Source organism: Haliotis rubra, unplaced genomic scaffold, assembly GCF_003918875.1.
Source record: "Haliotis rubra isolate DU_JTF1 unplaced genomic scaffold, ASM391887v1 Scf1078, whole genome shotgun sequence".
NCBI lineage: Eukaryota > Metazoa > Mollusca > Gastropoda > Lepetellida > Haliotidae > Haliotis > Haliotis rubra.
Genome location: NW_025764979.1, coordinates 239,463 through 251,703, shown reverse-complemented (window position 1 = coordinate 251,703; position 12,241 = coordinate 239,463). Strand labels below are relative to the sequence as shown.

The following is a 12,241-nucleotide window of genomic DNA, read 5'->3' as shown; positions in this document are numbered from 1 at the left end:
TTGGTGATAATATGCTGCCCTGGGGGGTCCCATGTTCTAGGGGATGGGGGTCCGAGAGGGTGTTGTGAGATTTGAGGATTATCTGTCTATTATTAAGGAAAGAGTGAATGAAATTTAGAATTCTGCCATTAATGGCATATTTTTGGAGTTTTTGTATGAGGCCGTTTTGCCAAACCATATCAAATGCTTTACTAAAGTCGATGAAGATGGCCATAGTGTATTGTTTTTGTGCATGGGCTACCTTGATGTCTTGTTCCAAATGTAAAATATGGTCTAAAGTTTGACTGTTTGGAGTAAAGCTGCTCTGGTCCTCCTTAATTAGATTTTTAGTATATATGAGGTGTTTGAGCCTGTTGTTAATAATGCTTTCTAAAGTTTTACATAGATGAGAGGTGAGGGAGATAGGGCGATAAGAATCAGGCTCATTTCTAGGTTTCCCTGGTTTGAGAACTGGCACCACCTTGGCTGTTTTCCGTGTGTTTGGGATAGTACCTGAGGTCCAGATATGATTAAAGAGGGAAAGTGTTAAGTTTTGCATGTTAGGTGTTAATTTGTTGAGTATAGTGTATGTAATGGTATCTGGACCCGGGGCTGACACTGTCTGTTTGTTTCTGAGAGCAGACTGGAGTTCGTGTATATTTATTGTTTTGTTTATAGGTAGATCTGTGTGTGGTGGTTGTGGGGTGTATGGGGGCTGTATGGGGGCTGCTTTTTCATGGTGTTTTGAAAAGAAGGTGGGTAGTTGGTGGAGCTACTGACGGCCGAGAGGTGGGCAGCATTAGCTCTGTCTTTATTTGTGGCTAGGTCTGGAAGGTTTGGGTAAATAGTTTTTTAGGAAATGCCCTTAATGGCATTAAATTTTTTCCACATAGTTCTAGAGTTTCGATTTGTTAGCTTAAGGGTGGAACAGAATTGTTTCCAATGGTCATTTTTTGCTGCCTCCATTAATTTCTTAGTTTTATTTCTGAGTTGTTTTGCCAAATGTAATTTCGAACGGTCCCTCTTGGATTGATTAAGGGCCTTTTTTCTTGCCTTTCTGGCGTTGATGATTTCTGTTCTCCACCAAGGGACTGTTTTTGGTGCAGGGTTATATCGAAAAGTTGGAATGCATTTTTCTGAGATGTCAATTATGGTACTAGTGAGGTTTGTGTTGAAAGTGTTTATGTCTGTGTTGAAAATGGCTGTGGTGTCTATTTGTTTACAAAGTGTTGAGAATTTGTTCCATTTTGCTTTTTTAATGTTGAATCTTAGTTCTGTGGGTGGTTGTGGTGGGTGTGGTGTGGGTGGGTATGTGTGATGTGATTGTGATTTTGATGGGGCAGTGGTCACTGCCCCAGGTGTCATTGTGGACCTCCCATATACAAGATTGTGTAAGTTTAGGTGTAGTGAGTGTAATATCTATTGCTGTGGGTGAATGTAGGTGGGAGAGTGGGTATCTTGTAGGTTGGTTGTTGTTTAGTGTGCTTAGGTTGTGTTTGTCTAGCCAGTCAGAAAGACGAGTCCCATTAGTGTCGGTGAAAGGTCTTGTGCCCCACAATGGATGGTGAGCGTTGAAGTCTCCGAGGATGATGGTATATGGGCTTATGAATTTGGATAGTATTTCTAAATCAGTAGTAGGGATTTTGTGGGTGGGTCTTCTATATACGTTTATGATGGTAAATTCTTTATTATTAAGTTTTGTTTTAATAGCCAGGACTTCTAGATCTTGGGTGGGGATGTCGAAAGTGGTATAATTTAATTGCTCTGTTATAAAGAAGCCCAGGCCTCCGGCAGGGGGGCCTGGGATATTTACTGGCCGAGGTCTATCTTTCCAAATGAAAATATAGCCTGGTATTTTGAAGGCATTTTTAGGTGATAGTTTGGTTTCTTGCAGAGCGATTATTTGGGGGGAGATTTTATTTTGGGCGATGAGTGCCTTAAGCTCATGCCCGTGTACTCGGAGTCCATTGCAGTTCCACTGTAATATAGCCATGGTTGCAGTAATTTGTAGCAGTAGATTACCGGTAATAAAGGCCATGGGTTGGGGCATAATTTGCAATAGGTTGTTAGTGGTTGGAGAGGTTTAAGAAAGGTTTTTGATGGCGATAAGGAGGCTGGCTAGACCCTTGTGGTAGAGTTTGAGTTTGTGGGCGAGGGTATGTAGTTTCTTAGCTGTGGGATCTTTGAGTAGAATGGCTGCAGATATGAATTCTATGAGCTTGTTGAGGTTTGGATTTAATTTTTGTGGTGTGAGCGTTAGGTTGGGTTTGTGTGGGGGAGCAGTGTGTTTTCTGGCTGTGTGGAGGTGAGGTTGGATAGCTTGGGTGGTGGGTGGTTTGTGGGCTTGGGGGTGGGTGGGGCAGTGTTAGGGGGGGTTTGGGGATGGGGTGGGTGTGGGTAGGAGTGGTTGTTTAGGTTTGGTGGGTTTTGTGCATGGTTGGGTGGGTGCAGGGGGTTAGTTTTTGTGGGTGTGGTGGGTGGGTAGGTTTGGAGGGGGTAGGATGGAACGTGGTTTGGGGGGTTTAGAGGGGGAGGGGCTGAGGATGGAGCTGGATGTGGTATTAGCAGATGGAGTGGAGGAAGACACTGAGAGGAGAGAGTGATATGCAAGTGGTATGCGTGCTGGTTTCGGCAGGTCGGTGTGTTTTATGTGTTTGTTTAGTTTGAGGATGTGGTTTTGCTTGATGGGGCATGTATTTTGTGTTGAAGTGTGTCCGTATGTGTCACAGTGAATGCAGTATTTTTGCCTTGAACATTCTTCTACTGTGTGGCTGTCCGACCCGCATTTGGGACATAACATTGGTGATTTGCAAGTGTTGGTTGTGTGTGTATAAGAGAAACAGTATCTGCATTGTTGTGGGTTTTTCCTGATGGGATGTACTTTGTATGATAGCGCTCCAAATGTGATATGAGTGGGTAGTGTGGTGGTGTCGAAGGTTAGGAAGGTTGTTTGGGTGTTTGAGTTGTACATGGTGTGTTGCTTGTTATTGATTGTGCGGTATTGGGTGATTTTAGGTTGTGTTGGGATAGTGTTTGCAATGTCTATGTAGTTTTCTATATCTGTTTGTGATTCCCTGGCATCAATGTGGATTACCCCCTGTATAGATGATTGCCATCATGGCAGCTGCCAGCTTATTTGTTTGCCATCGATGAGTGAGTGTTTGGTGGTGTTAGTGAGGGATTGTTTATCTGGAAATGTAATTTTGAACCCCCGGCCACAATTGTTAATGTATTTGTATTGGATATGTTGTTGTTGGAGGCATAGAGCGAATTTGTTGATGGAGTAGGTGTGGTTAAGAGGTGTGTGTGAGTTGATGGCGAAAGCTAAGAGAATGTGTTTGATAGGTTGGGGTTGGGGGGGTGTTTCTTGGGCACATTGTTTTTTGTTAGATTGGGTGTTTTCGTTTGGTGAGATATGTGGTCTTTTGGCTGTTTTGGAGGGTTTGGTTTGAGTGTTTGGAGATTGGGGGGGTGTGTGTGGCAGGGATTGGTTGTGGTTTGGAGGTCAGGAAGGATAGTTTCTAGGTCGATTCCGAAGTTTATTGGTATTGGGTCAACTGAGTGGGGGGATGTAAGTGGCGGGAAATCTTTGGTAGGGGTTGAGAAAAGGATGAGTTGGGGTAGGGGAGGCCATGATGCGTGGCGGGGGTGGGGGGAGATAGGGGTGTAAAGTTGGTTTGTGGGCTGTGGTGGGTGGTTTGGGTATGTACACAATATATAGGTATGATGTACACAATATGATAGGGTGGCCGCGGCCAGCGGCCGGTGGGGTAAGGGTGACCGGTCGCTTTGCTGATGTGGGTGTCTGAGGTTGAGAGGAGGAGGGTAGATTGGGTGTAGGCTTGATGAGTTTGGATGAAGGGTATCGATGATCAGTGTGGGGCGTAGGCGAGACCAGTAAGTCCAGCTCCAATGACATATGATAAGTGAATGTGGACATCGCAAACAACATTTCACATCCCTTATATACTGTACATTAAAACAACAGTACACAGAGAAGAGAACATAACAAAATTGCACATTGAACAGGAAGCCTGAGAGTAGCCACTTATTAAGGCTTTGTTAAAACAACAAATCTTATCAACATAGATATAAAGTGACTTTGATCTCAAACCTATTACAGTAATTTGCATTATTAAGCAACAAACCACTTTAATTAATAAAATAACAAAACAAAATAGTGAACATATTCTTTTGACGACACTGAGCAGGAAATGTGGGCCATCCCATTCACTGAATGAGGGGTGGATGAGTTGCCATCCTCAATTACTGTAGGCGAAATGGGATGTAGGCGAAATGGGAACATCCCTTTCAGGGTGGTGGCAAAACGAGGATAAACCAAATTATCTCACAGGAGATACAAGCCTGGCTCCTCAGCTGTTCCTAGATCTTGGAGACTGTCACTCTCCTTTATCAATGATACGTTTGGGACAAGTTTGACCAATGGAGAAGACAAAGAAGATTAGGAGATACCTATCTTTATTGCTTCAGAAGTAATCCTATCCATGAGAGGTGCTGAGCAGTAGAGAACTTCGGGAAACACCTCTCATAATAAATTCGGTGGCTGCTTATGCTAGCAATCAGCATTGCCATCTAGAGGATAAAACATGATGTAAGTAATACCCATGGTCAAATGCAGCTTGTTATTTGACAGGAAAACCCACACCACCTGACCTTACAGTGTCAACTACACCTGTCTACAACCAGCGAGTGACCTTGACCTGCAGCTCCCCCCTCTACTACTGTCCCAGCTGACCATGGCCTGACCATGACCTACAGCTGGCAGCGTGACAACTATGACATCACAGTTACCTCCCCCTGGTTCCACCTACACCTTCACAGTGAGTTCCCGGGACAGTCACAGTTACAGATGTAGAGCGAGAGAAAGTCAGGGTCTGGAGTCCGAGTGGAGCCAGGTGTACAACATGGAGCCACAATGTGAGTACAGCAAATTTATTGTTTTGTTTTGTAGGAAAAAAATGAAGATTTTGAAAATTGTACGAGACATAAGTATCTGGTAAAAGTTGTATTAGAATAATGAAAGAATTGTGAAGAGTGTACAGTCAGTACTTCAGTATGACAGTAGGTGCTATAACTAACTCCATGCTTCTGTTTGTCAATTGCCACTACTGGCTTCCATTGTATGTACTTTATAGCTCTCTGCTCCCTAGTTTTCATTCACCTGAGGAAAGAGTAAGGGTCTATTCCAAAATGTTGTATTTTTCCTTATCCTGACTTTATCCCCCCTTTCCCTCCAATGGCTCAGTGGAAACATCTGTCCATCTGTTCCAACAGTCAAAATGTACACATCCAAACAGGGCCCTTGCCTCCATTTCCAAACAAACTTAACTTGGGTCAAAAGCGATTCTCCACAGCTTTTGTACCCTGCAATGTCTTCTCAAACTACAGACTCATTTCCTGTTATGTCTGAAAAGCAGTCAGCGTCATCTTCTGATCATAAATCTCAGTCGGGTTCAAAGTCTCAATTGTCATCTACTATTCAACAAACTGGTAAAGCCAAAAATAAACCTAAGCCTGATTCCTCAAAAGCACAAAGTGGAGGACCCCCAAAGGGTCAGAAAACAGAATTCAGTTATACAACAAATATGGATCTCTTGATGATATGGGCTTGACTGAAACCGTCCATTCTAGGGCACACAGCTTGTCGCCCACCAAACAAGTGCGGGACAGATAAACCATAAATCCCCCCAAGAGATAGATTATCAGAATAATACATGTATCATACAGTGGAATTGCAGGGGACTAAAGACTAATTTCAATGAATTGCAACTATTAGTCCAGGATTTTACACCGTCAGCAATCTGTCTACAGGAGACATATTTAAAACAGACGGATACTTTTGACCTACGCCATTTCAATGCGTATCATTATTTTTCACCTCCGGGTGATTGGGCCACTGGCGGACCTTCCATCCTTATCAAACAGAATATTATCCATAGCCCTGTTACACTTAATACTGGTCTACAGGCTATTGCTGTTCGACTCACTTTTCATGTGTATACTCACATTATGCTCTTTGTATATCTCACCGTCTTCAGGTCGTCAGAAGAGTGAACTTCAAAATCTATATGACCAAATCCCAAAACCCGGTATTAAATGATTTAAATGGCCACAACCCACTCTGGGGTGGTGCAAATACTAATGCTAAAGGTAAACTATTGGATGAGTTCTGTTCAGATAATGATTTATGCTTATATAATGACGGTTCCAACACCTATTTACATCCTGGCACGGTAACTTATTCAGCTCTAGATCTATGAATTACAGACCCAGACCTATTGAATGAATTTGAATGGTCAATCCACAATGATCTCTGTGGAAGTGACCATTTCCCAACAGTATTAAAGCCTGTGAAGCCATCTGATAATACCCCATCCTCAAGATGGAACTTTAAAAAAGCTAACTGGAATTTATATCAAACTCTATGTTGTAACAGACTTAAACCTTCAAGCAAAATAAACGTCAATCCTGGCGAAATTATGTATCAAAAGCAAAATAAACGTCAATCCTGGCGAAATTATGTATCAAAAGCAAAATAAACGTCAATCCTGGCGAAATTATGTATCAAAAATAAATCATGAATGCTGATATCAAAGGTATGGAATATGATCCAGAAAAAAAAGGTAAGGGTGCTCAATCTAGCATTAAGCATCTTAAAGATGGAGACGAATTAATTAACTAGTAAATCTGATATAACAAATAAACTTCGAGAAACTTTGGCCAAACACTCTTCCTCATCGAATTATCTACCTCAATTCCAAAAATATAAAAAACAACAGGAAAAGAAAACTATTAATTTCAATTCAGATAATGGGGAAGATTTACAATGAACTATTTTCTATTCATGAGCTTCATACTGCTCTTGACCAGGCTCATGATACTGCTATAGGGGCTGATAACATACATTATCAGCGGTATGGATAACATACATTATCAGCTTCTGAAGCACTTACTGGAATCATGTTTAGAGATCCTCTTAAACATTTTTTGATGATATTTGTACATTTGGAAAATTTCCTGCTTCTTGACACGATGCTATTATTGTTCCCATCCCTAAACCTGGACATGATACTGATCCTTCCAAATATCGACTGATCTCACTAACTAGCTGCGTTTGCAAGACCATGGAACGCATGATAAATAATTGACTTGTTTGGTACTTGGAAACCATGTATATACTACTTGGTATTTTGCTTGGGGGGTAACATTGTGCCGTACGGCACGATCAATAATTCCACTCTAACAAACCCTCTCCCTGGCCCATCTCTCAAGTAGTACAAGTTAGGCTCGTCGGCTTTCATGTCCACTTTATCTATGTTGTAAGTTTTGACTGACCATATAGGATCGGTGGCTCGCTTACGGCTATCACCCTCGTGTTCCCCCCGGCTGGTATAGATACCTAACTAGGGCCCTATCTGGTATCTGTTTCTCCTTCCCACGCAATGGAGCAGCCGACTCTGCCACTATTGATTTTAGTTTGATAGCGTCTACCGGTTTCTTGCCGGTGAGACGGGTGGCTTCATGGTTGATTGCTGACACCACCTTGGGTAACCTCGCTACCCATTCAGTTGATCGTTTTCCCGGGGTTGCCATCTCCCTCGCATACTGATGGCCGAATAAACGCTCAGCCAAAGTCCTATTGAATCTCTCAACTATGGCTTGGCTGCGATGGGCTCCAGCCGTGCCACGCCTGACCTTTGTATCGTGTTTGTCTAACAGGTGTGACACGACACCCATGAACTCCCGCCCGGGGTCAACTTGCAGCTCTGTTGGCCACGTCAGCGGGCTGCGTTTGTATATGCGTTCGAATCCTCTGGCTACCTGGGCCGAATCTTTCGCAGTCAAGGGTTCGGCTTCCTTGTAGCGACTGGCTACATCCACTACGGTTAAGGCATACTTGTACCTCTTGTCGTGGGGTAGGAATAGGAGGTCTGCCTGGTGAAGGCTATTGGGAATGTTAATACCAAACTTCCTTCTAGGCACGTAGCGTGGTGGCGGCAAATAGATCTGCCAAAGTGCTTGTTTTTCAAGCCACGCTTTGGCCTCCTCCGGCGGTACTCGCGCCATTTTAGCCAGTTTATCTACAGCGCTAGCTCCTTTCCAGTACCCACACAGACTATAGTAAATAGCCTCAAACTTTCTCTGATTCCGTGACATGTCGCCCCGACAGGGTATTTATATATACATCTATGTTCTTGGTTCAATTTTCTCATGCCCGTACGCGTACGTGTTTATCCCATCAATAGCTATCCAACGTTTAGTGTCCATCGGTGACCGGGACGTCTTGTTTATAGTCAGTCCGTATATCCTATGGCCATCACTTCTAAGTGTGTTCATTTTATGTCTAAAGGTACGGGTCTTGAACAGGGCTTCCTTGAATCTGGCGTGTTTGATGTGTTGTTTAACCACGTGCTTCTTAACACCCTTAGCCTTCGGATCTCACCATTGTCGGCCTTCAGTATGGAATACATCTTAGGCCTCAAACCTATGTACTTTCGGCTATGGGCGTGCCAGCACACTCGTCCTTCATCTTACCTAGGACCTTTTTATTTACTGTGCTGTGTATGGCATGGTCCTTGGGGTAGTCGCTGGTGTCGCACAAATCGAGGTGTTTTTCATGTCCTCATTACCGTCCTCGGTTGAATCTCCATCAGCAGGGAATCCGTGTCAGTGTACAGCACTTCACACCTGTCGTCGTTACTGTTTCTTAAGCTCGTTGTAGTAAAAGTCGTACATCAGGTGTTTGGATAAATCGAGGATGCTCATCCCCACGTAAACAGGCCGGTTGAATTTTATGTGGCTTTTCTTCATGTGTAGGGCAACTAGGTCATCGGTGAATATCTTGCTACGGTTGAATGCCGGACTGGCTATCAGTCTCCTGAGCTTGTCTTCCTCATTCGACCGAACCAGCTTCACGGTCACGGGTTTCCTCAGGTTCTCCATAGTCTTACCAAACACCCAGTTGTTCATGAGCTTGTAGAGATTTTTCTCAAAGTCACTGGTGGCCAACTTTCGGAGGTCTATGTTCATTCTGATGTAGGGCTCCATCCATGGGCTCTGGTTGAACACGAGCACCCTGTGTATTTTAGTCAGCCTCATACCCAACGACAGGTACAGCTGTAGGTTGCGATAGTGAACGATGTACTTGGTCTTATTCATTAAGTTGGGCACGAGTTTTTCAACGTCTGCCACCCGCCCACCTAATAAGTTATGTTGGTACTCAGACATCCAGTCTGGGTTAACCCTCATACGTTCGGGGGCCAGGGGGTAACTGTTGTGTGATATGTGTAATGCCTTGGGGTATTCTAAGTCAACCTCGAGGATATAACCTTTGTTTGAATCTGGTGCGATGCTCATAACATCAATGGGTGACGCCCATTCAAACCCCCCTGTGGGTAGATACTGGCTCATGACCCAGCCGTACAGGTTGTTGGCGTCGAGGTAGAGAATATGATTGGTTGGCTTGCTCGGGTCGTAGCCCTTCACGTATTGATTATTTGCTTTCGCGTATCGCTTGGTTGCCATGGAGATCCCGCCTCGCAAGCCTTTCTCAATGAATAGGTGCATGTCATAATCTGTGAGTAATTCTAACTTAACTCCGGTCTTTTTAAGCAAGGCATCCCACGACAGACCTGGGCTGGTGTAATACCATGCAGGGTCGAGTTTATACTGCTTGAAACATGTCCGCCTAAACGTCTCAAATACGTCGGCTAACAGTAGTACATCTGTCCTCAAGTACAGGTCGTGATAGTCACCCAGATTCTTACACCCCAGTTTATTCCATACATTAATAGCGTGTGAGTAATCGTCTTGGGATATTGCCGAGTCTGTCAGATTGCTGTAAAATTCTCTGATGGGGGGTAGTCTGGTCTCGGCGACTTGGCCCAACCATCCATGTACTCATAGGGGTACACACCCTTCCTCATCAGCAGGGGTCTAGTCTCGGCGTCTGTGTATCGATCGGTAATAGAGAAGGTATCGTTGGCCTTGACCAGACTGTTGAGTGACGACAGTAGGAACTGAACCGAGTCAATGAACCTAAGGCCGTTTAAACTGAAGGAGATGTATCTCTCCATGTTGTTGGGGATACACGTTATATTGCCATCGATTTTCGCGATGGCCTGCATGATTAAGTGAGAGTCGTACCCTCTCAAGTTGTGAAAGACCACGGGGATGTTTATTGTCTTAAGAATGATTCTAAGCTTGAGGTTACACGCGCTGTGAGCGGCTCCTCTATACTTACCTGTTACGTGACAGTGATCTCTCACGGAATCACCATTCAGTGGTGAGTCACACACGTGGAAGTTAGTGCTACAGGCGTGAGCTAGCCGGTCGGCTTATCTACAGCGCTAGCTCCTTTCCAGTACCCACGCGGGCTATAGTAAATAGCCTCAAACTTTCTATACAGTGCATTCCTAATAATTTTTTCTTCCTCCTGCAAACACTTTAGAAACCTTTCAGCCGCGTCAGGACCCCTATACACTACCGGAGCTTTCGTTTTCCTATCACACCTGACGACCACGTATCCAAACCCACAGGCCTCATGCTCCTGTGTTTTCTGTGTGAAGCTCTCACCTGTGGGAGTACCCCCAACAGCCCCGCCGGCGGCAGCCTCAACAGGTTTGACCAAGGCTTCAAAGTCGGCGTATATGATATAAGGCACAGACATTTGGTTCTTGTGGTTACCGAATTTTAGGATATTGTCACCTTCCTTAGGCATGTCGACTCGTATAGCCGTCTGCCCCCACACCTTGGCAATCCTCCCGGTGGGATTCTAATAAATCAGCTCGTGTGAAGCCATGTAGGCACCGTTAAGCAGAAGTGGGTCTTTTCTCTGTGTGCCGATTGGTCATACAACAGCCTGCTAAAGTGTTTTATCCACGCGTAGTGGTACTTGTCACCTCGCTGGATCATGAATATATTGATAACGCGAGGGGGGGTTTTGGGGTTCCCCCAACGGACTGACTCTGTGCACTATTGTTGTGTTACCTTCGTGCCCAAAGACATTTATAGCTAGATTATTCTGTTTTTCTATTTTAGTTATCTGGGCTATGGGGGTGGGTTCGTCTATACCATCCCAGTTGAGCCCATCGTCTTGGGGATAGCTAGAAAGCCTGTCTGAATGAGTGTCAGCTGGAAACAAGGCTGACCTGATAGCTACCCTCAGGCAATCGTCTCCTCTATTCTTGACGTTGACCATGGCATGTTTTTTCTATAGTAGGGGGGCAAGTCTAGGTATGACCCGCCTCTGAACGGCACGTAGTTAGCTATGTCTAGATAGACATTATCGATTTTATCTACAGCCCACCCGGACCCAATGTGTGTGTAGCGTTCTAGGTATTCTCGTATCTGCTGAAAACTGGTATCGATTGATGCGTCTATGGTCTCTATATGGGTCACGACCTCTTGTTTACCTCAGAAGTAAGGCTGAACGTACTCAGTGACCCCTCCCCCCACTTGCTTATCGAGCGACATTTTCATTGTGATCTGAAATTTGATACTTCCCAGACTGTTTAGTTCCTGGTTGACCTTATCAGCTATCAAAGGCTTGATATCTGTGATGTCTATATTCCTATCAACATGCATGCGCCAGCCTATCAAATAGTTGCCTACAGCGCGCTCAGTGCGCACAAACTGTAGGTCAAGAGCTCTATTCTGCCGTAATAGTTCTACAAGCTGTGGTTTCCTCGTATGGGAATATCCCCCTAACCCCAAATTACGTGCCTCAGCTTTCAGTTGTTTTACAGTGGGAGGTTACGCTATGGGGGCATGTGATAACAATGCGATTAACCCGGCTCTCCCCAGGTTTGAATAACCCGTGAGCCCAAGCTGTTTTGCCTGAGCTTTTAATTGTTTTACCGTAGGAGGGGCTTCTAAACCTAGTAATCTCAACAAGGCTGCCTTCCTTTGAGAATACCCGACAACACCTCTCTGCCTGGCGACCCGCTTAAGTTCACCAACAGTACCCATAGTTGCGTACACACCTAAGAAGATCAATCTCTAATTGGACCACAGTAAAGGGAGGTAACTCCTCCAACCTTGATAAAAAATATAGTGAGGCGCTCATAAAATCACTAGATGGGCCGTTTCGACCCAGTACTCACACTGTTGGACATAGTATTCCTTGAAGTTGTGCATGTATTCCTGTATACTTGTAAAACAATTTATCTGGTATTGAGTCGGGATGTCCCGCCCACATGTGAAGGGGCGAGTATACTTAACCCCCTCCTTAATCCATGCC

General features: G+C 44.5%; 2 protein-coding genes across 2 annotated transcripts in view; both read left to right on the top strand.

Moving 5' to 3' along the window:
• LOC124280759 overlaps positions 1-12,241 on the top strand; it is a 72,061-nt gene that overhangs the window by 25,591 nt on the left and 34,229 nt on the right. The window contains exon 3 of the mRNA XM_046716740.1: positions 4,634-4,917. Within this exon, the coding sequence (XP_046572696.1) occupies positions 4,634-4,734 (101 nt within the window). The 3' untranslated portion in view covers positions 4,735-4,917. The remainder of the gene's footprint in view (positions 1-4,633; positions 4,918-12,241) is intronic.
• Positions 4,776-12,241, top strand: part of LOC124280787 — a 48,811-nt gene continuing 41,345 nt past the window's right edge. Inside the window, exon 1 of the mRNA XM_046716762.1 lies at positions 4,776-4,917. Coding sequence (XP_046572718.1) covers positions 4,776-4,917 — 142 coding nt within the window. The remainder of the gene's footprint in view (positions 4,918-12,241) is intronic.